The sequence below is a fragment of the Argiope bruennichi genome, chromosome 6, assembly GCF_947563725.1.
Source record: "Argiope bruennichi chromosome 6, qqArgBrue1.1, whole genome shotgun sequence".
Classification (NCBI taxonomy): domain Eukaryota; kingdom Metazoa; phylum Arthropoda; class Arachnida; order Araneae; family Araneidae; genus Argiope; species Argiope bruennichi.
In genome coordinates, this window is record NC_079156.1 from 129,256,104 (window position 1) to 129,283,811 (window position 27,708).

Consider the following 27,708-nt stretch of genomic DNA (forward strand, 5'->3'; position numbering starts at 1 on the left):
ATGAACTTTTTAAATTTAAATACTCCAAATATGTATTTTATTGAAGAAGACATTTCATAATACTCTTTTAGTTTAATATAAACACATATTTTGGTGATAAAAAGATAAAAATAAAATTGCACGTTTTCGTCCATTTTTGCTCATTTCAAAGTCCATTGTACCCTTAATTTCGACTTTTTCGCTTGTCTGTTTGATCAATTAGGTCCAAATTTGATAGAGATATACAGTTCCGATAATAAAATCATATGTTAAATTCCATTAATATATGTCGTTCCATTTTTAAGTTTTTGTGTTCTGAAGCACGCGTATGGACAGACTTCTTGATGATGCTGAAAATTTGACAGATAATGTATATTATAGTTCCAAAGATTGCATACCAGACTTCAACCGTCGAAATCTTTTCGGGTTCCCATATTCAAAAACATACCAACACAATTTTAAAACTAAATTTTATGGATTCTAAAAGGAGTAAAATGAGCAAATTCATCAGTCTTTAGATAGAATTTTTTGACGATAACAGTAATTTTTCTTTACATATATTTCAAGTTTCAGAAAACGAAAATGAAGCATGTATCAATATTTGCCCACATGATTCATTAAAGTGGCAACATTGCAACATTTCTACATCAGAAAATTGTTTAAAATTTTGCACCTTATGCATTTCAAGTTATTTTTTTTTTAAAATAAATCATAAAACTCCCAGATGAACATAAACTGTATTTGTATCATTCAGATACTTCAAAATGTTATTCTAGTTTGAACATGAGATAGTTTGTGAGGTGGAAGCATATGAATTGAAAAAAGGCAACCGCGATGGCCACGATACCCATGATAAGAAAATGCATCTCGTATCTCGCCTTCAGGAATTTTATGCAGCCCTGGAAAAAGACAAAAACAATTAATTTTGAAAAAAAAAAAAAAAAAACTGAAATGATTGTATATAAAACAGTATGGAAAATCTAAACTGGTATCACTAAAAAGATAAATATTAAATTATTGCAAGATGAACTTTTATACATTTCCACTTAACTTTTCTATTTTATGTTTGTGAAAATGGAATTTTGTAATCGCCTTTATTTACTCTTACTAGAATTTTGAAATTTTATGCACTTGCATCTTCTCGACGACAATACATTATTTTTATGTTTTGAAAATTTGATTATTCGTTAATTGATTAACTAAGTTAAATTTTTGATGCCTTAGTTTCCTAGTAAATTTATGATTTCATGTTTCTGTGATATAAATAGAAATAATTTATAGTTAAAAGACCAATATTTAAAAAATTACTTTCTTTTAGCTAGTTGGCAAAATTTAAATAGTTCTTTTAAGAACTATTTTTATTAAATTTATTCTGCCATAATATTTTCAGAAATGACAGCAAAAGATCATCAAGATTTTTGTTAATTTTTAAATAACTAAAATTAGAAGAATATTAGTCCGAAGAATACATTTGAACCCTTTAAAATCCGTTTGTGCCAAATTTGATAGTTCTATGTTATAAATTGCCTGTTCCTGTAAAGAGTCAACAGACAAACATATATACATTGTCATTCAGTGGAATGAAAACAGGAAAACTCACTTCCTTGTATACCATGTCAGGGTTGTTGAGATTGCAGTCGGCCATGCTGGCCGTGGACCGACAGCAGACGACGGGCAGGTCATTAGGACTGGACCGACTTTGTATCCATGAGCTGCGTTGCCAATCTGTGTAGTTGTTTGCACCACAGCAATGATACTAGAAGAAGAATCTGCATCAAAATGTGTCAGTTTCATTTTTCAGAGCTATCTCATTCTAGGACTACTGCGGTGAGCATAAGCACGCTCAAAGAGATTTAATATGTTAGAGAGATGCTATAGATACAGAACAGAACGCCGTCTCATACCCCCGTATCCGTGACCATTCTGGTCACTGAACGGTTTGGTAGGCATGTTACGGGAATTTTATTTAATTAACAAAATATTTACAATAGGAAAACGAAACAAAAATAACTATTTACAAAATTTACAATTATATAAGAAATTATATTATGATGAGACCGTTTACATAATTTTTCAACTTAGAAATATAATTTGTAGTAATTAGCTTAGAAATATAATGCAGATTGAGAGATAAAATTTGTAAAAATATACATATAATCTGTGTTCACATTTTTTATGTTATAGTAGATCAGGATGCAGTTAAAAAAAATCAGATGGAAAATGATTTGAGAAATAGAAATGAAGACAATCTCTGTTTGATTGAAATGTGTGACAGGAGACTGCAGTGCTTGTTTTTTCCCTTAGTCTTTTTTGGTATGAGACTTGATGTTGAGTGCTATGGAGGCGAGAATAGGTCTCTATTTCCACTTATAAATTTAATTATACTGTGGATTTTTTGTCTGGAAAGGAAGTTGCCGGCGACTCTTTTCAGCCATTCCTGTTCATGGCTTGGTGATGGTTTTTTCATATGCCAGGAGATTGTAAGGATGCATTCCGTAGCATAATGAAGTGCGGTGCCTATCCCACCACAACTGCACTGGTCACTCTCAGACAGGTTGAACCTTTTGAGGTAGGCAGGAAAAGGGCCGTGTTCTGAGAAGAAAATAATTTCCTCTCTGTTCCAGTTAGTGGGATTAAGGTTGACTGAAGGTAAGATATTAAAAATTTTTCTGCCTGTGACACCATTGCTCCAATATCCTTGCCATTCCTCAAGCATGTCTTTCCGGAGGAGGGCTTTTATATGTGGTTTTGGTATCTTTGTTTGCATGTAGAATTGCCCATTTTGCGTTGCGTCCTTTGCCAGTTGATCTGCTTTTTCGTTGCCTATATTGCCCGCGTGTGCTTTAACCCATGAAATTTTTATTGTTGGATTTGAAAGCAGGACACCAAAAATGTCTCTTGCTTTTTGGTTTGTGCTCTTTGGATTTGAAGATGCCATGATACTAGCTCTATTGTCAACATGTATTTTAAAAGTATTGTTGTTTGAAAACTGAGATGTATATTTTACTGCTTCATGAAGTGCAGTGAGTTCAGCTTGGAAAACGGTATTATTGTCATTCAATTTGGCAGACCAGTGGTAGGACCAGGAATCATTGAACAGAACACAAAACGCAGCTCCAACTCCATGTTCTGTTTTTGAGCCATCTGTGAAGATATTGATATTATTTATTTGAGATAAATTTATTCCTTCATCCTCCAATGAAATTTGGTTGGGATTGAGATGCTGTGAAGGGTGAGTAGACCAACCAGTTGCTTTCTTCTCTAGATCTTCTGGTTGTATCTCTGTTATATTATGAGGAAGAGGGATTCTTAGGCGATATATTGTCGTTAGTCTGGCTTCAAACTGTAATTGCAGGTGCAGGGGTGGAATGCCGAGAATGGTTTGTAGCGCTGCTGTTGGAGTTGTGCGGTAAGCACCTGAAATGTAGAGAAGAAATGGTCTCTGAATGGTGGAGAGCTTCCTCTTCATTCTATATGTTGGGTTTAGACACCACGCTGATGAACCATGGGCGAGCATTCTCTCAACTACTGTCTTGTAAAGAACTCTTTTGTGTTTCTGAGAGATTCCCCATGTGCTTCCAGCGATTCTTTTGAGGTTTTGGTGCATTTTAATGGCCTTTTCTCCTTGTTTTTCTATGTGTTCTAGCCAGTTTAATTGGTCATCAATGTGGACTCCTAGATATTTAATAGATTTATTTCTCTTAATGATGTCTCCATTCCACATGATTCTGGGGCCTCTCGCCATTTTGCTGAATAAAATATGGGTTGTTTTTTCCGTGGAGATGGAAAGTTTATTATTTGAGCACCAGGAATTAAATTTGGCTATTGCAAGTTCAGTTTCTCTTTCCAGGCTAATTTTTGTGTCCGCTTCGATAACCAGTACAAAATCATCTGCAAAGGCTTGGATGTGTACATTTTCTGGCCAGACCTGCTTGAGAATTTCGTTGGCTACGAGATTCCAGAGAGCGGGACCACTGCATGATCCTTGAGGGCAGCCTTGTTTCTGATCTTTCATGGCCCTACCTTCTGGAGTCATTAGGGTCACTTTCCTGTTTTGGAGAAGACTGTGAAAGAGGCGATTGATGTTTAAAGGACAGGGACTTTCATCCAGACTTTTGAGAATATCTTTGTGTTGCAAGTTGTCAAAGGCTCCTTTTATATCAATAGAGAGCACTAAGACATGCTTGCCCTCTCTTCTTGCAGCTTGAATTTTGTTTATCAGCTCATGGATGGCTGTGTCTACAGATTTACCTTCCCTAAACCCATGTTGACGCTCGCTGAGGCTATTAGTGGTCTCAAGATGATAAGTTAACCTTTGGGTCATTAATTTCTCTAGCACCTTCCCGATTGTTGGCAGGAGAGAAATGGGTCGATATGAAGATGCCAGTCTCTGATCTTTTCCTTGTTTTTGGAATAAAATAATATTTCCTATTTTCAAGGAATCTGGGAAGCAACTTAATTCTAGGCACTTATTAAAGAGAGTTGGGAAGATATTATGAAAGCGCTTGTGTATAATTTTAAGAAGGAGGTTGTCAATTCCATCAATACCGGGAGCTTTACCTGACGGAAGGTTGTCTATAATCATTGAAATTTCTTGGAGGGAAAATTGAGGGTCAAGTGGCTGCGTTGAAGTGTTTAAATTATAGTTAGTTGAAATAGCAGGAGATGGGAAAATCTGGTCCAAGATGGTTTGCGCTGCTTCCTTCAGACTTCCTTTTGGGTCACTGTTCATCAGGTATGGAATTTGAGATGGGAAAACAGATTTCCGGAAGGCGGCTTTGTAATGCTTTCCATATGGGTTGGAGGCTGAACTGCAGAAATTTCTCCAGCCCGTGTTTTTTGCTTTTTTAATATGTTTTTTGTACTCTGTTTTTTCTTTCTTGAAGATCTGGTATCTCCACTGCTTTTCAATTTCTGGTGCCCTCTGTGCTCTCTTTCTTAGTGCTCTTACTTTCTTTTTATGAATTTCCAATTTTTCTGTCCACCAGTTTGGTTTCGTTAACAAAAGCTGTTTTTTGATCTTGAAGGTTTTGTTGCAGGCATTAATAATAGAGTTTTGAAGAACTATTGTAGCGTCATTTAGCTCTCTGGAATTTCTTGCTGTTGCTATTTTATTTTCTAGATAATAAATATCTTTACCAAGTATATTGAGAAATCTAGGATGATTCCCATGGCGTGTCTTGTATCTTTTGTAGAACTGGTTAGCTATAGTGGATGCTATTGTTGTTTGTATATATCTATGGTCACTTAAGGAAATATCATCCAGAACCTCCCAGTTAATGGAAGAGTCTATAATTGATTGGGAACATAATGTCAGATCTGGCCAGCCAATGCTGTTATTTCTTTGGAAAGTTGGTGGAGCATCTGATTTATTTAAGATGTATAAATTATTTGCTAAGATAAATCCAAGACTTCAAAGGGACTTGTATGCATTTGCGCTCATTAATGTAAGAAAGTGTTGATGTATTATACTCAGACAGGTCAGATTAAGCCTTGTAGAGGTCCTTAGATAAGGAAATTAGGTCTCTTTCCATTCCAAACTCTCAAAACAAATATTCTTTATAGATTTTTATCTTTATGTAGGTAGTTTAAAGTAACAAATTTTGACAAACTGAATACCCTCAAAGAGGATTAATGAGTGGTGATGTAAATACAAAGGACTTACATATGTATGCGCTCAGTATTGTTAGAAAGCGTTGATGTGGTACGTTTAGGAAGTGACAGATTAAGTTTTCTAGGTAATCCTTTTTCCCTTCAAAACTTTCAAAATTAAATTTTCTTTATTGATTTTTAATTTAACCTTCATATAGCCTTTAATTTTATATAACCTTTTAATTTAACTTTTATACAGCTGGTTTTAATTTAACTTTTATATTTCAATTTGTCAAAATTTACTAATTATAGTAGTAAATGTTTGACAAACTGGAATTGCAAAACGCTTAATTGTCGATCACTTTCTAAAAGACTAGTTTTTATGTTACGTATAAAAGCATGCACAACTGAAATTTAAATCGCAAAAAGATAAAAAAAATAAAGGCAAATCTTATCGGAAATTTTTATAAATTATATAATACCATATCGTAAATCCTGTATCTGTAATTAATCTTGTACTGGTTATTGTTGGAATATTGTTAAAAATTAATTTGAACAATACTTGATTTTTAATTTGAATAAAGCTATGTATATTTAAATGAAGGCACAAAATTAAATAGCTGTCAAAGTACAGCAAAAGAAAAAATCTCGAGGACTTCTGGCCCCTTAAAATCATGGAACTTTTAGGCAATTGCCTTTGGGAACAATACGATAGAGACTAATAGTTTGAAATTATTTTCTTGAAAGATGCAACATCTACTTATTGAATGAAATCCTGTATTCAGAATGGCACAACTCAGATTGCATGTAATTTACAAAAATTTCCAATTGAATCCAATAATTAATATCCACCGATTTTTAAATAAAATTACAAGGTATAAGAAAATGCAAGATATGGTAAATTCAGACTGCTGTTTTTTATGAATAATCAATTCTCTGGTCGTTAGAAGGATACTGACAGATTTAGTGAACAATAGTGAATAACGATGAATTAAACTATAACTGTAATTGGTTTGAATAGAACGACATAATTAATTAGTATGACCAATAGATGGACATTTCAAAAACAAACATCTAAACAGAAATTTCAAACTATGGGGTCATTTTAGATACCATTTTGGACACATGTTGGAATTGTGAAAACATTAAGTAAGATTCGAAGGCAATTATATTGGAAACAATTTAAAACCAAAGTTGAAAAATGGCGCAAAGAATATCAAACTTGTGCAGCCCGAAAAAGGATCCAAAATAAGAATTAAAGGTTGCTTGCAGAGCTAAAATGTGGATGCATCATTCGAGAGAATAGCTTTGGATATTTTAGAATTTTCTTTGGACTTTCGTAGGACAATCTATGTCCTAGTATTGATGGACTTATTTACGAAATGGTCGGAAGCATTTCTAGTTTCCGATCAGAATACCTCGATTGCAGCTGAGGAATTCATTTGAGGTCGAATTTCGTATTTTGGCGTGCTTTTACATTCAGGTCAAGACACAAATTTTAATTTCGCGTGCTTTTCTAAACTGTACAATATTTTGGAAATTCTGCAGATTCGAACAACAAAGTTACATCTTGATCCGGTGTCATGGCTGAGAGATCTAATCGCACGATTTTAAATTATCCTTTGTTATTTGTGTCACAGAATTGAATGAATTGGGATACATATTTACCTCTTTTCACCTGGCCAAACGGCTCTTAAAGTAACTGGAAGATTTTTAATCGAGATACTTTTTGGTCGAGCGTTGCAATTGCCATATGACATGAACTTTGGAGAACTGAATAATATGCCTTCCTTAGAGAATGAATATGTGAATGAAGAATTTGAAGGCACGTTTGGAATTGGTTTATGTAAGAGAGCGACTCAATCAGTTTATTCAGCAAATGTAAATTCGTTACGACATCAGAGCAACAGACCCCCGTTTCGCATAGGGGAACCAAGTTTGGATGTATAATCCGAATCGACATAGAGGTCTAAGCCCGAGGCTTCAACAGAACTAGGACGGAAATTTATATTACTTTCAAGAAACTAAACAGTGCTGCTTACAGAGTTCAGAGGTCGTCAATTCTCATTAATCTGTTATTTCCGTACTGACTAAAGACCATAATTCTGCGTAAAGTAACTGATAAGGCATGCAGTCATTGAGAAACGGTGTGTGTGGGGGTGGTGAGGGTGGGGGAGGATAGTATTACAGATCTGTTATATTGTCTCCTTGAGCAATTATTCTCGTAGTAAAAAAATAGTTTTATTGATAACTCTAAGGAATGTTGAATGACTGCCGGGTTACTGAACCACTGTAAAAAGGAAAGTTCTTGATTATGCAAGAATCTTGGCGATATCTCCATTCGGAGCCAAGTTACGAAATTCTTCCAGATCTTTTGATGCTCTCACGTGACAGCTAAAAATGCGGAAGCGTACACAGAATGATTGAATAAATTTTGTTTTTTAAGTATTAATATACGGAGAATTCTCTTTGAGAGTTTTATGTTGTTATGATTGCTTAGTAACGATCTGCTATTTGTGTGTGATGATGTCTCGAAGTGTCATCTTTATTTATATTTGTGCTGTGCGTTGCCCTTTGTATTTCGTATTTTTCTTTTAAATATAATATTGTTATCCTTTATTGTTAAAAATAAAAAGTACTTCATTAGAATCTAAAAATATTCATATGAGCAGACATTGGCGATAGATTCACTAAAAATGTTAAATTCATGCCAGTGTAACTATTTTTCGTAAAAACCGTGCATTTGCAGCTTTACCCATAATCCATAATTTTACGCGGTGGGAGGCGGATATGCCCTTAAATGGAGAGTACGCGAGAAAGTTTCGGGAAAACCACTTCCTTGGCTGAAACTTGTAAATGAAAGTGTCCAAACAGTCACATATCACAAATTATCATTTGAAAAAAATTTAATTTGTCTATCATCTTATCTTGTTAAACTAAATCTTAAGTTTAACAAGACTGAATGAGTGGAAGTTAGGGAACTTAAAAAAACTCCGGGAATTCCGGATTTGAAAAAGCTAAAATGCCGGAGTTTTGAATAAATGCGGAACAAAACATTTAAGACTTATTAAAAAAATGACTCGAGATTCACAGTTTGGGAAATCCTGGTCTAAATAAGCTGACACTTTGTACTCATACAAGCAATTCGATGCATAATTATTCACCTGATACAAGTACTTTTTATTGTTCCGAAAATAAATAAATGTTTTGATTTGATTTGATTGTTTTTTTATGGCGCAAGGGCCAATACTGACCAAGCTGTGCCAAACTGGAAAATAGATGTAATTGTTTTAAGTCGAATTTACTCTAAAAACCAATCTACATCTTCCTATCACTCTGTAGATATTTTTAGCAATAAGAAATAATAAATAAATAAAACTTCAAAATGATGAACCTTTTTGAATGGTGTCTGAAAGGATATAACTGAATGCAAAGGGGTACGTCATTTAACTATTCCTGAAAATCATCGCTTCTGTCATACAATAATGAAAACTAATAGAAAGTGTATAGTTTATATTTGGATGATAATGAGACAAAATTTCTGTAGAATAAAAATTCAAGAAATATTTATTATTTTTATTATTTAATAAGGCGTGAATTGTTAGCAAAATTTATTTGAGTAGGGTAGATTGTTTCCACATTTTGAAAATTCAAACTTTTCCAATGGATTTAGCACTTTCTTTCAGCCTTTAACTAGACGAGTTGAGTTGCAGAACCCTGCATTCTGCCACAAGATGAATGAATGATTTTATTTCTTGACTTATGGTTTCCCCGTCACAAATTGCTTTCTTTTAAACGTTTAAGATTTCTATTAGGCACGATGAAACTTTGTCATTGTTTGTTAAAGATCGGTAGAAACTTCTGCTTTTATTTAAGTTTTTTGAAGCCAAGTTTATTTAGCACTATTTTTACTTTTTGTAGAATAATGCGCAAATAAACTTAATTTTTGAAGAAAATGAAAAATCACATAAAAAAATTGTCATTTAAATATTTCTTTTAAAGTGTCACATATTTTTCATGCCGAAAAATCTATGACATTGTAGCTGATATTCAATGCGATCACGACCGTATTTAAAAATTTTGATAAAAAGAGCTGATGGATGATAATTGTCGAATTGGATAAAATCATCTATATTTTTATCACATCAAGGAAAAAGAAACAAAAAATAATAAAAGCAAAAAATTAAAAAATAATACCCCTCACTTATCTTAGATTATCTATAATTTATTTCAAAAATAAAAATTAAAAAATTCCTTTATTGTTGCCTTTCGAGAATATTCCTTAATTGTTCACTTGTATATTTTTAACTCATTGTTTTTTTACATTTTCGTATTCGAAGTATAGATAAAGTATTATAATTGTCAAAAAAATCGAACTCGGGATAGACAAGTCAAAAGCTTCTTAAGCTAGACAAGTGAAATTTGGTACTCGGTTTTTATATCAGATTTGTATATTTTTATCAAATTATGAGCAAAATCCATTCTGAGGAAGTCTTTCTGTTCGGCTGTTCGAATATAAGTGAACAAGATAATTTCCAAACGAGAAGAGCTAGGCAGATGAAATTCGGTACACAGATTTAACATCTATAATGTAGACACTTATCAAATGTTTGAGCCATAAGAAACGAGGAATTGACGGTCTGTTGGTCTGTACTTTCAAAAATATGTAAACGCGATAATTCAAAAACGCAAATATATCAAATTTGATATGTTTACTAATGTAGTTTTGTGTGAAATCTTTATTTCAATTGGTTCGAAGAAACGAGACTAAAATTCAGATTCGATTTTTGGATACTTTTGACCACATGCCAGGTATTAATAATGAAATTATAAAATTTCATTTCAATAAAACAACTATCATTCGAGATGCCACGTATTTCATGTGTGTAACTTTACATTTGGAATCGGTACACATAAAGCATTTACCAATCTATATGTAGTTATATTTTAAATCTAAATTAAATTTTAATTAACTTCCTATTTTTTATCTTAAATTAGCCCATGATAATTTCAATCTAAAACAATCTCTTATTTCCTGATCCAGTCTCCACATTTTTATTTAATTATTTCTAACACGCGCTTGACAAAATTGCCGATTCCATGATTTCTACACCAGGGACATAGGTATAAAAACTCTTAACACCAGTACATCTTTTTAAAATATGCCTAAGATATCCTTACCTAAGTCAAGACGTGGCAAAGAAATCTCTATCAAAATCTCATAGTAAAGTCACCGAAAAGATAAATTTCTATCCCATTTGCGCTTGTGTCATGATGTAGACTGAGGAGTCATCTCATCGCTTCTTCTCTGTACATATAATAATATAACTCTAGTGTAAAATAAACACACACACACACACACACACACACACACACACACACACACACACACACACACACACACACACACACACACACACACACACACACACACACACACACACACACAAATGTTAACGTATGTGGCAGAGAAATTGCTAGTTTTATCTATTGTCGAATGGCCAATACAATGACAACAGCCAAATGTTAAGAAATCATTGTACGAATTTCAGATTGCTTCAATGGTCTTTTTACAAATGCACTTCCTTCAACATTTCGCTTAGCTATTTAATGGAGTTGCGAAATATCACTGAAAATGCTCCGGAGATAGCTCGCCATGTCGCCAAAATGCGCTTTCAATCAGAGGAAAGATGATTTAAAAGAAATTAAAAATAACAGACAGTTATAATAAAAAAAAATAACAGTTTCAAATAGAGCGCAAAAATAGTCTTAACCATCGCCAAATAGGTAACCGTTATGACTTTCCTATGGAAATTGATGTTCATGCCTTCTAAAACTATTATCTTATAAAAGTAATCTCTGGATTATCTTAAGATGAAAAAAAATTACCTTCTTAATCATATCAATATAATTTTTGTAGAATTTTCCCTTCATTTTGATATTTCGATTCAATTTAATACACTTAATGTAAAAATGTTTTTAAATTCATTGATGGATTTCAAACTCATTCACTAAAACATTCAAATCACGATTTTCAGCCAATCATTGACTCCGTTGTAGGATTTTCATTTCCGCTTTTATTTCTTAATATATACATTTTGTAAATTGCAGAAAACACATTCTAATAGATTTATGTTTTCAATCGTATCAAATAATAAAGTGAAATATTTTTTTAAAAAAGCACTTCATAAATAAATCTATTAACAACCTAAAAAGTCAATAATCGCGGCGAACAAACTGATCGCCAAAGGCGGCTAGAAGGTTAATTATTCCTCTGATAATTTGTTCATGGAAAGAAACCACGAAATCTGTATTCTAAATACAAAGTTTGACTTACATATATGTAATTCGTAGATTTAATAAAAACATATAAAAATCTTTTTCGCTCTTACCGCTGATTGAATGTGATCGAAGGCCAGAAGTTTCCCTGGACCTCTGCTCACCTGCTTATAGTCTTCGAGGACAAAGCGGTTCAGCTCTTTCTCCACAAACACACCAATCTGAAATTATTATTAAGACCTGTGTCTGATTTTAATCATCAATGAAATTCATTTTGAACATATCTGCACAATCTTTATACAGCTTTAATTAAACTTAGTTATGTTAACATATCGTTTTGAAAGAAAATGTGAATTATTTTTGGGACTCATTTGAACCACGGTCAGATGAATAGGAAACACTTTTGGTGACGCCACTTTTCCTTACTTTCCTATTATGTCAGAAGAAAGTCATTTGAATTTTTACACTAAATTAAATGCAGTCCTGACCCGATTATACTGCAGGGAAACTTTAGTATAAGCGTGATTTGAGCTTGGATTTTCCAATCTCCTATTTGAAACCTTAATACCAGGCTATCATGCCAACGTAGAAAGTATTCAAATGAAATAAGTAGCCAGAAGTAATTTTATCTACAAATAATTGATTGAACTAGCGGCTGTGGTCACGCAAAACTTTCTCGTATACTCTCTAATAAAGATATTCTAGAGAACGACTGGCATGGCATTGGCGTACAATAGTTAAAAAAATATTAACCTTTGGAGCGAATTTAGCATTTTCATTGAATATATCATGTGATCTTTGGCGATTCATCTTTGACATGCGGTAAATGGTATCCAAAAATGTAATTTGTCTTTTAGACATGTTTTTTCCAACGATTGAACCAAAAATTAGACCCAAAATTACATTTGTAGTCATAAAATCCTATACCAAGTTCGTTATATTTAAGTCGTTGCGTTTTTTAATTATCGGGTTTACGTGCATCTGAGAGTATAAACCGACAGGCTGTCAACCCTTTATTAGACCTGTTCCAAAATTTTACAGATGCTTACGCTAGAGATGTTAAAACTGCTGATTGAATTTCATCTATCTAGCTCTCCTAGATTTTAGTCATCGTGTTAACTGATATTCGAGCAGCCCGACAGAACGGATCTTCTTCAGAACGGATTTTGTTCAAAATCTGATAGAAATCTTGGTGTAAAACAGCGTACTAAATTTAATCCATCTAGTTCAAAGCGTTTTTGAATTACCTTTGTCACAGACATACAGACATTTTTCAAAAATGCGTTTTTTGAACTCCTGGAGGTCTGAAACATGGAGATTCTTTAAAACTCGAGTTCCAACCATTTGACGATTACAGTATTTTCTCTATACTTCATATACAAGAAGAGGCCGCGGTGGCCTGGTCTCGGCTTCGGAACCGGATAGTTTCAGGTTCGAGACCCGATTCCACCGATGAACCGTCGTGTAAGGGGGTCTGTTACACATTAAATCCGTCCAGACGAAATGTCCTCCCGCTGGTGTGGTGTGGTGTGGAGAGGGGGGGGGGTTGCCAGCTCAGGTGTCGTCCTCGTCATCTGACTGCGGTTCAAAATGACGAGGTCAGTCCCAAAATAGCCCTAGTGTTGCTTCAAACGGGACGTTAATATAACTAAACTAAACTAAACTCATATACAAGAAAGTAAAAGGGATATCTGGTGTGCGAAGGAAAATGTATAGTCTATCAAAATAAACTTTTAATAACTTTTTCTTTCATTTGAATAATTAGTAAATCGGTCTACAAAGAAACACCTGAAAAAAAGTTTCTTTTTTTTTTAATGCTGAAAATATGTTATTAAGAAAGCCATATTGTTGTTTCTGAGATAGCTAAAGTACATCAAACACTTTCATGCATTACAAACAGCAATTTCCAAATAAATACAAGAAGAAAGCGTTTTATTATTGTCTCGTTATTAATATCTTCTTTTGAAGGTACTTCAAAGCTAATTTGGGACGGACTTCATAGTTCTAAACCATTGTCAAAGGATGAGAACGGCAACTGAAGTAGCAACTCCTTCTCCAAACTTTTACGCTACGTCATCAGAAGGATACTGAACTTTGGCGGATTTATAATTTTCTGATTTAGCGGATTTATTTTTAATTTTCAATAAGCCACATAATGAATTTTCCATGGAATCAAGTCTGAAATCAATTATCTTCCGGTCGCGAATACGAAATTCAAACTCGAAGACAGTATGGTCCATCCTACTGAAGGAAATAGGAGACGGGCTCTTCAGTTCTTTAAAATTCATTTGGCATTTTTACTTTCTCGTCTACGAAATATAGAAAAAATATTGTAATCGTCAAAAAATTCAAACTCGAGATTTTGATTCCTCTCCACATTTTAGACCTCCCATGAGTTCGAAAAACACATTTAAAAAATGACGGTATGTCTGAAACAAAGAGAGCCAAAGGTTCATAGTTCGTAACTATTGTTAGCCAATGCCATACAAGGCGCTCTCTAGGAATAACACCTTTATAAGAGAGTATGCGGAAAAGGTTTGGGGAGATCACTTCCTCTGATTTACGCTTGCATTCAGATAGATTCAGTATATACAAATTCTTAGAATATAAGTTTATAATCAGAAATGATTGCCCACATTTCCATACCGATTTTAATATGAATAGATTTCTGTATAAGATAAATGAACTCTTCAATAGTTCTTTAACGTAATACGGTTTTATCACCTTAAGCATAAACATAGCATACCTCTTCTCTCCAGGTGAAAGAAAGAGAAGCTATGACACATTGCAAGACAAATACTAGGGTTCCCAGATAGGTGAACTGAAAAAGTAATAAAAACATTAGTATCTGGAACAGGAGAAAGACAATTTAAATTCAGAAAATATATTACAGATTGTTTGCAAAAATTGAGCGAATTCTTATTTTTAATACTTTGGCCATAACTGCTTAATATATGCCAGCAAAGTGGGAAGTACTGAGATCTGAACTGATCGAAAGCAAGTTGATTAAAAACTTTTTTTTCTTTGTATTTGTTTCTCGTTTTGTGCAGAGTAATTGTTCACTTTATGTCATTTTATTTCTGGAATGATCGCCCGTTTTGTATTATTTGATTTCTAGAATGATAGTCAGTTTTGTATTATTTAATTTGGAGAATGATAGTTCACTTTGTATTATTTGTAGAATGCATCGTATGCATTGTATTATTTGTAGAATGCATCGTATACATTGTACTATTTGTAGAATGCATCGTATGCATTGTATTATTTGATTTGTAGAATGATCGTTTGTATTATTTAATTTCAAGAATGATCGTCCGCTTTGTATTATTTCATTTATAAAATGATCGTTTGCTTTGTATTATTTAATTTTTAGAATTTTCGTTTGTATTAAATTATTTGATTTGTAGAATGATCGTTTGCTTTGTATTATTTAATTTTTAGAATTTTCGTTTGTATTAAATTATTTGATTTGTAGAATGATCGTTTGCTTTGTATTATTTAATTTTTAGAATTTTCGTTTGCATTCGGTTATTTGATTTGAAGAATGATGGTTTGCTTTCTGTTATTTGATTTATTGAATAATCATTTGCCTTGTATTATTTAGTTTCCAGAATGATTCATTGCATTGAATTATTTGATTTATAAAATTTGCAAATTCCGAAAAATTTCTGAAAAATTTTTACAGAGTATCTCACAAGAAAGTTAAAAAAATTTAAGGGAACTTCAGATATATTGGAAGAAGTTATTTTTTTACAACAGAAAGTGGAGTCAAAATGGCAAAGAGGGTATATTATAAAAGAATTTTTGAAGATGAATTAAGCAAAAGAAAAGTATATACCAAATAATATTTACTGCATTCAGTAATAGAGTACAAATTCACAATAATGCAATAATCCATTTGCATGAAGCCCGAAGTGATACATATTATATTTGTTACTATTCATGCAAATGTATTGTTTGGCCTTGTATTTATTATTGCATTTCATTATACTATACATTAAAACTGGTATATCTATTTTTAATGTTTTATTTAATTCCAAAGAACCCCTTGCAGTCGTTATCCTCTGCGTTTCCAACCCCACATTCTATTTTAAAAATGATGAGTTTCTTTTTAAACTTACTTAATGTTTGTTATTTATAAGATACTGTGTATAAGTGTTTGTAATCTCAATTTCAAGATAATAAAGTCACGAGCTGAGATTAGCTACTGTAGCCTTCATATGCTGTACTTGTGTACCACAATCTGCAACAGAACCATTCAGTGTAAAGATAAAACTTTTGATTTTCAAATAGAAAAAAATTTAAGATAAATTTATAAACAATTTTATAGAATTTGATTACACAATTTTAGATATTTTTTTTAATGGACTTTATAGGAAATCCGCCAAAAAATCTCTATCTGTTGGTCAGTCTGTTAATGTGCCAATAACGCAATACGCCATTCAGATAAAATTTGACACGCACTAACAGCTAAATTAAACTTAAGTTAAGGGGTCGTGTGAACAGAAATTCTAATTGATTTTTTTTTGAATATTTGATGAATGGATACATAGGCTGTACCGATATATATATGAGAATATTGAGGGTAAAACTCATCTTCTTAATTTGTTCTGTTTTCTTATTTCTAGTCTATATTTTTTTTCTATTTTCTTAGTTTTTTTCCTATTTTTTATTTTTTTTCATAAAAAAATACTAAAATCGTCAAAAAATTTCAAAAGTGAGATTTTAACGAGCTTTTATGTTTCGAAAAATGTTTTTGTGTTTCGAAGTCTAAAAAACACAATTTGAGAATTCTGTCTATCTGTGATCATGATGATTCAAAAATACTTTGATCTAGATGGATGTTGTTTGGTATTTTGTTTTTACATTGAATTTGTAGATATCTAAAATTTTGAATGAAATCCATTCAGGAAAAGTATCTCTGTCCGAGGACACGATAGTTAGAAAATGTCAAGAGATGGACAGACAAAATGTAATAGGCAGATTTAGCACGTAAAATATTAATACATATATACGTAAAATATTAAAACATCGCATGAATGTAAACTGATGACTTAAAAGCGCAACAATTTGCGTAAATGAATGGTACATAATATAAGCGTCTAAAGCATATATATATATATATACAGTGGCTCAAAAAATTGAGAGTACACCTTACTTTTACTTCATAAATCCAACTTTCAATATAAATAACACATTAACGGGAAGTGCAAACATGATTTTATTTTCACACATAACAAATGGTTTAATTTAGAGTAAAAATAAAGAAAAATCAACGAAAAATATCTAAATTGAAAATTTTAAGAAGCATTTTAAATAAACATACGCAGAATTTTGCCTCAAAAAATTGAGAATACACCAATGAAATTTTTGCAATATCACGCATAGAAACAAAGTGTCACTATTAAATTGCATGTCTTTTGGCTCTTATAATGGCCTCTAAACGTCATGGTACCTATTTGACCCATTTTTGGTGGTATTTGAAGATATTTTACCCCATTCTTCTTGCACCACTTGTTTTAAATGTGTTTTGTTTCTAATTTTGTGTCTTTGAACCCCTTTTTTGGGTATGGCACACGAATATTCAATAGCATTGATGTCGTGGTACTGTGGTGGTGTGTGTAACTGCTGTTTACAATGAAAAAGACACCGTATTTTGAAGTTACGTGCATTCTGTTTGGGGTCGTTGTCTTACGGGAAAATGAAATTTCCATCTAAACCCAAATTTTTAGCACTTTCCTTTAGATTGCTGCGAAGTATATCCAAGTAAACCGTATCATTTATAATGCCATCTATAAAAATTAAACTTCCTACCCGAATGAAGCCATATAACCTCAAATCATCACGGAGTCACCATCATGTTTAACTGTAGGACGTAAATTTTTTGGATACAAAGCAGTATTAGGCTTTCTCCATACAGTAAGATGGTTGTCACTGCCAAAAATGTTGAGGTTTCTTTCATTACTAAATATAGATTTCTTCCAAAGGTTATTGGTCTTCAATTGATGAGTTTTTGCAAACTTCAAATGCTTTTTCTGAATTTGCAAGCTGGTGAACGGTTTCTCTCTAACAATGCTACTTTTATATCCAGCTCGTTTAATGGCATTTGGCACAATTTAAGCACTTACTCTTCTGCCTATGATTTGAAAAGTTTTTGCAACAAGTTGGATGAACCATATGGTAGCAGCAATCTAAAGGAAAGTGTTAAAAATTTGGGTTTAGATGGAAATTCCATTTTCTAGCAGGACAACGACCCCAAACAGAATGCACGTAACTTCAAAATATGGTGTCTTTTTCATTGTAAACAGCAGTTACACACACCACCACAGTACCCCGACATCAATGCTATTGAATATTCGTGTGCCATACTCAAAAAAGGGGTTCAAAGACACAAAATTAGAAACAAAACACATTTAAAACAAGTGGTGCAAGAAGAATGGGGTAAAATATCTTCAAATACCACCAAAAATGGGTCAAATAGGTACCATGACGTTTAGAGGCCATTATAAGAGCCAAAAGACATGCAATTTAATAGTGACACTTTGTTTCTATGCGTGATGTTGCAAAAATTTCATTGGTGTATTCTCACTTTTTTGAGGCAAAATTCTGCGTATGTTTATTTAAAATGCTTCTTAAAATTTTCAATTTAGATATTTTTCGTTGATTTTTCTTTATTTTTACTCTAAATTAAACCATTTGTTATGTGTAAAAATAAAATCATGTTTGCACTTCCCGTTAATGTGTTATTTATATTGAAAGTCGCATTTATCAAGTAAACGTAAGGTGTATTCTCAATTTTTTGAGCCACTGTATATATATATATATATATATATATATATATATATATATATATATATAAGTAACCAATCTAAAGTAAGAAAAAGTTTGAAAACGAAACTAAAATGAAAACGAAACAAAACAGTTTCGAAATCGCAATTAAAATTTATTACCTATTTAAACTAAAACCAAAAAGGAACTTCATAGTATTTAGAGAGCGCAATTGCAGCTACTTCTAAAACACAGATGAATTGATACTAAAGTATTAGAATCAAGTTAATAGGAAAAACAAAAATCAAATAAAATTTAAACCAAAAAAATTATTAAAAAACTATTAAATAAAATAAAAAATTATATATAAATTATATAAATTATTAAATATAATAAAAATTAAATAAAAATAGAACTTTACTTGCATATTGGATCACTCAATAGATGGCGCTGGGTGCCTACCTCTATTTACATAATTTACCGTTAACTTTTTTTAAAACAGGAAATCACAAACGATTGTTTAAAGTTTCCTTCACTGTTGGATGGTATGTTCTGGCCTTTTCGTTTTTAATTTTAATTTTAATTTTAATGCTGTTTTTGTTTTTATTTTTATTGTTTTTATTGTATTTTTACTTTGTGGTTATTTTTTTCTAATTTGTTATTTTGTATTTCCTTTCTGTTAAAATGGTATATCTCTTGAGCATAATTTCAGGGGATTTTCGGGTCACGAGGAATCATTATTAGACTTATGTCTGTATGTCCTCACAGAAAAAATCCCTTTATTTGAATCCCTGCCTGAGGGTGACCCTTGAAAAAGTCTTCAGGCCGGATTCTTTTTTAATATTTTTTTAATAATTTTTTTGGTTTAATTTTTATTTGATTTTTGTTTTTCCTATTAACTTGATTCTAATACTTTAGTATATATATATATATATATATATATATATATATATATAAATTTGAAACAAAACCGTCAAGGGATCGATCGTCTAGCTGTCTGTAGCTTCTCATGCTCGTAAGCTCGCCAATTTAAAAGTACAGCTTTATAAATAAATAAAATTAGGTAAGTGATCTTGAAATTAAAATTCTATTTGTGTGATAAATTCTAGTTTCCTGAGTTGACAAAAAGGCGTCTAAAATGCGTACTCGGTATTTCTTCATTATACAACGAATAACAAAACGTTTATAGGTAGAACTTTAAAAACAAAAATCTGAGTACTTGAAGGGGGTGGGGCTAATGGCATTCCTCAAAGTCCAAAATTTTATACGAGGGATTTACATTTTTATTAGGAAGAATGCGAGATAGTTTCGGTGCGATTACTCCCGCTGGTTGTAGATGATGTTGAGAGAAAACTCACCACGCAGAGGGTGATCCTCTTCTTGAAAAAGTACTGGAAGCAGGTGATAATGGAAAATGCGACGATGACACTTCCGGACACGATGAGCAGGATGTTCACGATGGAGAAGACTTGCAATTCGAGTAGGATGTTTGAGTGCTGCATATCCACATTCGCGAAGGTGCCCGTGCTCACCACGGATGCCCCACTTAGCTGCTCGAAAAAAAAAAATGAAAAAAAAAATATTGATGCTAATAATTTATAATCACCTATTTCATTTTCGGCTGGCTTGCCTCAGCCGTTGCATTCTGTGCATAACGATGTTCATTTCACTCTTTTACAGAATATCGGCATAAAAGCATTATCATTGTTGTTGTGACTTGTGGCACTTTACAAGCCCGCTGACAGTTATCTGTTAGCGATTTAAGCCGAGTGAGCGTCTCTTGTTTTTCAGTAGCGCCAACTAGGGCAAAGAGTACGACTTAGCTGCTTCATGCGTCACATTCGCTTGCGCAACCCCTTTTTACATATGAGCACATTCACACACCTCACGGAAAGATCACAGAAGAAGATCAATCATGCCGGGACTCGAACACTTTACGCCCAGATCATGGGGAATACGCGCTACCCCTATGACAGGACGCCAGCATTATCATGGAAATAAAAGCAAGAGTGAAAATTCTGCTTTGAATGTAATATCCGAAGAAAGTAATTTTTTAATCAAAATTTTAACACCGACAAAAGCAGGCGAATGAAAAATTTAATGAAAAAACTGGTTTTTGTTTATTAAAACAGTTAAAAATAATGTGGCAGCCTTATTAACATTTATGTGGCAATGTCAATAACAATTAATATAATGTGTTCTTAAAATTTATTCAAAGCGAACTGGAATGTTAAATGCAAATTTATTAATTGGAAAACTGATTTGTTTTTTTTTACATTTAAAATTTTGAAAGAAACTATATTTTGTGATAATATTCTCCGGAGTCATTGAGGAAAAAGGCTAAAATTTTGATCAGCTTTAATTAATTAAGAAACTGATTTAAAAGCAAAAAACTCTTTTTAGACTGAGTACCTACTTTTTAAGAAATAACCCTGAGTCATATTTGATGCTGTAGGTTCTAGAGCAAAATACGTGAGATTATTTTAATATAAACTTAGAATTTTATTTGAAAAACGACAAAATGAAATTACTGCGTTAGATGATGCGCAAATTGAATGGTGGATGACGCAGAGAGTTACGTTTGCGTAAAAAAAATGATGTCACTCGACTTCTCTTCTTTAGGAGAGTTCATGTACTCAATAAAAGAACAAATGGCTACTAAAATAACAGTTTAATGTTTAAAAACGGTTACAATTTAATGTTTATAAGATTTTATTGAGGGTACCATGCATATAAACTTATGCATAAAAGATTTAAAGGGAACTAAGCACAACAAAAACTTTCAGCGAACCAACATGTCGTACTTCATAAGACAAAAGTAAAATCATTGGATGAATTTGTACCTTTTAAAAAGTAATTGAAAGGTGCCTCAAATTTAATCTGTATTTGTAGAAGAGAACAGAAAAAGATATTATTTATATTGAGGTTATTTATAAAGAGCCTATTGTTATTTTACGACATTGACATCAAAGCTAGATTTTTATTATTGTGTAGGTCTAGACTAGGACGTCTTATTTTTTCATTAGTCATCCGTTTCAACTAATAAAAGTTTTCAAGGTCCCCTTTATAGATGAAGTAATTTGTTTACTGTCTTAAAAATTAAAGAATAAACAAGAATATAATTTATTTCTACTAATGATAAAAAAAGAATTGTGTGCATTTGAGAGCTATATTGGCTCTATAGACCATTATACCTAGAATCCCCAAATTTGCAGATATTTTTTGGAGGAGGGAGGAGAATGTGTATCTTGGAGCGGGGTTTTTGAGATTTTAATTAGAATTTTTAATTAATTAAAAGTAATCAAGATTTTTAAGTTTTTTTTTCATAACAACTTCCGAAAATATTATTGCATAAAACTGATTTTTACACCATTTAATTTTTTTTAAATATGTCTTTTTATGACACTAATTTAATGGGCGAGCAAATTTTTCTACAATATTGGTAATTTAAAAAAAATTATTTTGCATTATTTTTACCAAATATTTCATTATTGAAATGAAATTTAAACTTTTTCCTTGTTTCGTCAAATACTTAATTGCGTGATGTTGAGGAAGAAGAATTCTGCTTAATATCTAAGTACAGAGTGGCCACAAAATAAATTTCCCATTTTGGAGGCATATTCAGTTTAAACGAATGAACGAAATGGAATCACATTTCATATATAGATTGTAAAGGACACGGGACGATGAATTCCGCAGAAAAAAAATTAGTACCAACCTGTTTAGTATTGGCACTTTATGGAGTAGAAGTAGGTTACAGGTTTATCCGTGTTTCTGCTTGCGGCCATGATAATTCAACATTGGAGCAAGCAGGAGGAATAAAATTTAGTTTGTAATATTTTCTCTTTGTACACTTTACGTACGAGAAAGTAAAAAGTATAAGAAAATGACAACCATTTACTATATATATATATTCACTGTCACGTTAATACCCTTATCATCTGTTAAGTGTATTAAGGGTACATGTTAAGGGTATCTGTTAAGGGTTTGTGTTTATGCATGTGACCCCTCAAATCGGCTATCAGTGCTTTACATTTATAAGCGCCTGTTATCTTCGCCTGCCAAGTGTTTTCCTTATCATCACAAAGAGACTGTCTAACATTTTATCCTTAACATTCAGTATTCTCAGTGCTGGCCAGTATCGAAAAGATATTGTAGAGCATTTTGTACTGTCAAGGACAACTTCTCGGACTACTCATTTTTTCATTATTTTATTTTAAAACTGGCAGTGGAGATTAATTTCTAGTTTTTGATTGATTTAAATAAATATATGTGTATTTCTCAGAAAGTAAATGATTTTTGCAGATTACAAACAGTATTAATTCGTCACATGAATTCAGACCAATAAAGAATTTTTAAAACGAAGGGTTTGAATACAGTTTGCATTTTTTACTCTTATATTCAAATGCATTAATTCTCACCCATAAGAAGAAGTTGATAACACGGAGAGTCCTTTTCAGAGCTTCGTGTCTCACTTCGTCGCTATGTAGGACCAAAATGTCCGTGTCCGCTAAAAGAAGATAAGAATAGCGGCAAGTTGATATCTTCAAATTAACACTATATAACAAAATATGTGGCGATTTTCTTCTATATTTTTGTCATTTATTTTTAAAAGATGAATGAAAGATGTAGAATCTATTTCCAATCACGATATCCACGGATCTATAATAGACATTAGAAATAAAGTAAAGAATAAAATTGGTAAAAGTAGGTAGCATCTGCTGAAGAAGAAACTGTTGAGAAATTCTAGAAAAACTTTTTTGCACATAACTAGCTTTTACAATGTCTCTCTGTGAATACGAGTTTCTTTTAATTTTTGAGAATATGTAGACCGCTTGTATATGTTTGCTGAAAAATTAGGAATGTTTTAAAATGTATTTTCACAAGCATGAATATGTTCTTTTTCCGAATGTTGTCTTTCTATACTCTGATGTCTCCTTTCAGAAGAGATTTTATTTTTCTCATGTGATTAACAATAAATTTCCTTCACTTAATTAAGAAAGGAGGTACCTTGATATGCTCGACTTGCAAATTACGCCCCGCCACAAAACTTATTTTGGCGATTTTTCGCTAATTGTAGATATTTCTGAGTGATTTTTTTTGTAACACTAAAAGGCATATTTTAGCATTTCTTGTAATTATTCAGAGTGTTGGACTTCGGCAAATTTTTGAGTGTTTTGCACGTTTTTGCCGGGTTTGGCGAGAAACTGGACAACAACTTTAAGTCTTACCTATCAATCCGGTTGAAATTTATTTTAATGTTCACTTCACCAAGAATATCAAGTCGCCAAAGTAGTAGGTGTGCAATTCATTGAGGTAAAATACTAGCAAATAAATCTGAAATAAGATAACCAGAAAAGCTACTCTGCTTGCTTGTTTGGATTACTCCATTGGCGACTAAGTCAATGAGGAACAACAAAATAGATCTTAACCTTTGACCATTGTCATTGTTTTAATAAAACCCCGTAAAATGTTCTTGTGGATACTCCTTAAACAAAATTTTACAACCACTGTGACATTTGCACGTTGTTGTCACTAAAGGAAATTGCTTACATACGAAAGTATCTTTCCCTGCTGCTATTGTCACATATGGAGTGCTGCAAATGCCATTTTGTTTTTGTGAAATCATTTTGATTTTTTCACCTTCACGGTTGAAGGATTTTCATATTTGAATACCTTAGATATGATTTAAACAAGAGAAAACACTGCTCCTAACTCGCAAGTCACTATTACAAATACAAAGAAGAAAAGACCCATTCGATGTTGATCAAGAGGAAAGCATGACTGTCGCCTCATTTGTCACTTTCATTGTTCACCATATCAACCTGCAGGAAGCTGTCATACTAGCGAACTCTTTACATTCTTTTTTTAACTGATTAAAGAAACAATCTATTAATTTTTAGGTTATTTAATCTCAATACAAAGTACTACTCATTCGACAATTTAACTTGAAAAATGGTACTTGATTTTGTTTATTCTTGCATTGTTTACCATTTTTAGTTTTCGATTATTGATTTGATTTTTCCAAGAGTATTGTTACATAAAATTTCCAAAATCCGTGTATGGGTTGAACGGTTGGAAAGCCTAACAGGCTCAGTAACAAATAACGATGTTTTAAATCTATTCAAAAACACAAATATACAGTAATAAAATACAGTCGAAGTGTACAAATAATAGCACTAGTAGTAAATAGCTACATAAAAGCAGAAGATAGCTAGTAAACCATTGTAACAGTGGAAAGCGCCCAGCGGGAATTCTACTTTCTTGATTCGATTTTTCGACCATTCTTGTTTGTGTGTCTTCGCTTTTTATAGGTTCTGTCACAGAGCACAGTCAAGATTTTCGAATATTCAGGGTCCTACATGTTTGTCTCCAAAGTCGTTAAATTCGTCTCTAAGTCGCCAAATGATCGCCCTATCTGTTGCCAACACCGGAGATCAATGGCATTGACGCCGGAGATCATTGACTCGGCATATATTCAACAACCATTATTATATTTGTAAAACTATCATCCTTACAATGAAACTTACTGAACAGGTAAGCAATACTCTAAATTCGTAACAATATTATTTAACTCTGAACCATCTATCAGATATCTGCAGGTTGATAGACGTACTACAATACTATGATAATACTCGTAATCCACCATATAGGCTAAATGGTTCTTGACTAGCTAGAAAAACCAGTATGCCAACTTCAATTATTCTTATTTATGTTGAACTGAGTTGAAAATAGCTAAACTAGTCAAAAATTTTAATAAATTCAGCTATTGCTAAAAGGTACCTATGTAGCTAATTTCTGTGTTTTGATCGATATTTTCTAAACATAATTGTTTTTACTTTTTCTTATACGTAGTATAGAGAAAGTATAGTAATCGTCAAAGAATTCGAACTCGAAATTTTGACGAATCTTTATGTATTGAACCTCTCCCAAGTTAAAAAAAAAACAAAAAAAAAACATGTTTTTGGAAAAAAAAGTCCGTCTGTCTGTGACAAAGATGACTATTTCAGCTAGATGGTAGAAATTAGGTATACGGTCTTTATAACAAATTTGGAGATTTCTGCCAAATTTTGAGCAAATTCTGATCATAGTATCTGATCAAATGTAAGTTAACACTATAATTACGAAATGAAGAGAGCTAGATGGACAAAATTCAGTACACAGATTTAACATCTGTAGTGTAGACACATGCCAAATTCTGTGCCAAATCCAAATATGGATTGACTGTCTGTCGGTCTGCATTTTCAAAAATAAATAAACACGATAATTCAAAAACGCAATGACTTAAATATATCAAATTTGATATGGAATTTTGTGACTGCATATGCAGTTTTATGTCGTATTTTTGTTTCAATTAGTTGATAAAATCTCGTCTAAACCACAAATTCGATTTTTGGATACTATTAACGCGCGCCAAAGATTAATATGCCAAATAACTCGCCAAAATTCAGTAAAAATACTAAATTGACGTCAAAAGCTAATATTTCGTAACTATTATACGAATGCCATGCAAGGCGTTCTCTGGCACGACAAGTTGATTACAAAGTATGCGAAAACGCTTTTGGTTGATCACTCCCGTTGGTTTTACTTGCTTTCACTATAGTTTTTGGAGATATTTTTTTGTTTTGTTTTAAAACTATATCTGCTTATACAGCATATATTATACAGTATATATATATATATATTTAGCAGTTTATAATATTAAGCTTACCAAATGAATTATTGAGAGTGATCCTTATTCATTTAAAATTTAAAAATACGAGAGATAAAAAAAAAGAAAAAAAATTAAGAAAATGTAATTAAGTAGGAAGTATTCACCAAATAAAGAACATATTTCTCCTCTTTTTGTCGAATCAAAGTACGTGCCAACAGCTCTATATCAAAACGAAAAAAAAAAAAAAAAATTAGATTGCTTAGTGCCTTCACATACCTCTACGGAACATATTTACTAAACAATATAGATATATTCAGATTGCATATCTTCACAACAACAAAAACCACCATGTCTTTAACAATACAATTCACGTATAAGTTGTCAAACGTTGTCAGGAAAAAAAGCATCAGACTCTCAACTCACTATCACGCATTAAATAGAAAAAAGTATTAAGTACTATTACTGTCAGTTAGCGAGTTGGAAGTCAATTATGCTACTACGAGGTGCTGAAAAATATCCCATTCATGTTCACACCACGTGACTTCATTGTGGATTTAAGGAAAGTTGGTAAAAGCAAAATACACTCTCACACGTGCCGGATACATTGTTTGAAACGTGAAAATGCTACTTCGTATTTTATATTTTGTTTTATTAGATTAACGTTCTGTTTTGAAGCGTCATTGTGGATAACAAGGAATGGATGTCGCAATTTAAAATCGTTAGATGTCGTTGGTGTTTGTAGAAGAGAGAAATTCTATGTTCTAAATTTTTTTTAAAAATTAGTTCATTTTCCATACTTGTAGGTAGCTTAGTAACGAAGAAAATATTCATTCACACCAATGCGTTTGGTTCGTTTAATTTATTAAAAATGGTACGATTCAGTTTTAACGGCGATCAAAAAGCGCCAAGAAAAAATTTCGCAAAATTATAAAAATATACTCAAGTGCATTATTACTTATTACGAAAAATTTTGAACGTCCGAATCACATGCTATATAGTCTGACGATTGAAATCGCCAAATTGGCGAAATTTTTTCTTGGCACTTTTTGGTCGCCGTTACAACAGACCTTAAAAAGTATATCGCATCTACGGCGATAAAAAAAAATAAGAATAATAAAAACTTTCACGAAAATTCTGCGCTGTTTAGTGACTGTACAGTTTACTTCCGAGATTGTTGAATATAATTATCAAACATATTATATTATATTATTTAAAATAAGCAGACTTTTGCCCTCTGGTGGTCAGGGGTCTTTACCCTCAGATGCTACTGCATCCCCTTTCCGTGGTAAATCGGACACGACATCATTATTGTTTAAAATAATATTTACTAATTTAGATGCTTCTAATAAAGGAAGTAGAGAGGAGGGAAAACAAAAGGCTAAGAACATGACCATTTAAAAAGAATTTCTGTGTAAAAATAAGTTTCTATCATACAA

General features: G+C 32.3%; 1 protein-coding gene across 1 annotated transcript; it reads right to left on the reverse strand.

The window, feature by feature from the left end:
* Positions 1 to 746: 746 nt before the first annotated feature.
* LOC129972062 (CD151 antigen-like) lies at positions 747 to 26,561 on the reverse strand. The gene is made up of 7 exons (XM_056086043.1): positions 26,549 to 26,561; positions 23,040 to 23,128; positions 19,977 to 20,168; positions 14,597 to 14,671; positions 11,964 to 12,071; positions 1,580 to 1,735; positions 747 to 878 (listed from the first exon to the last, which is right to left on the reverse strand). Exons 1-7 carry the CDS (start codon positions 26,559 to 26,561, stop codon positions 747 to 749), a joined length of 765 nt encoding a protein of 254 aa, XP_055942018.1.
* Between the last annotated feature and the right edge of the window lie 1,147 nt (positions 26,562 to 27,708).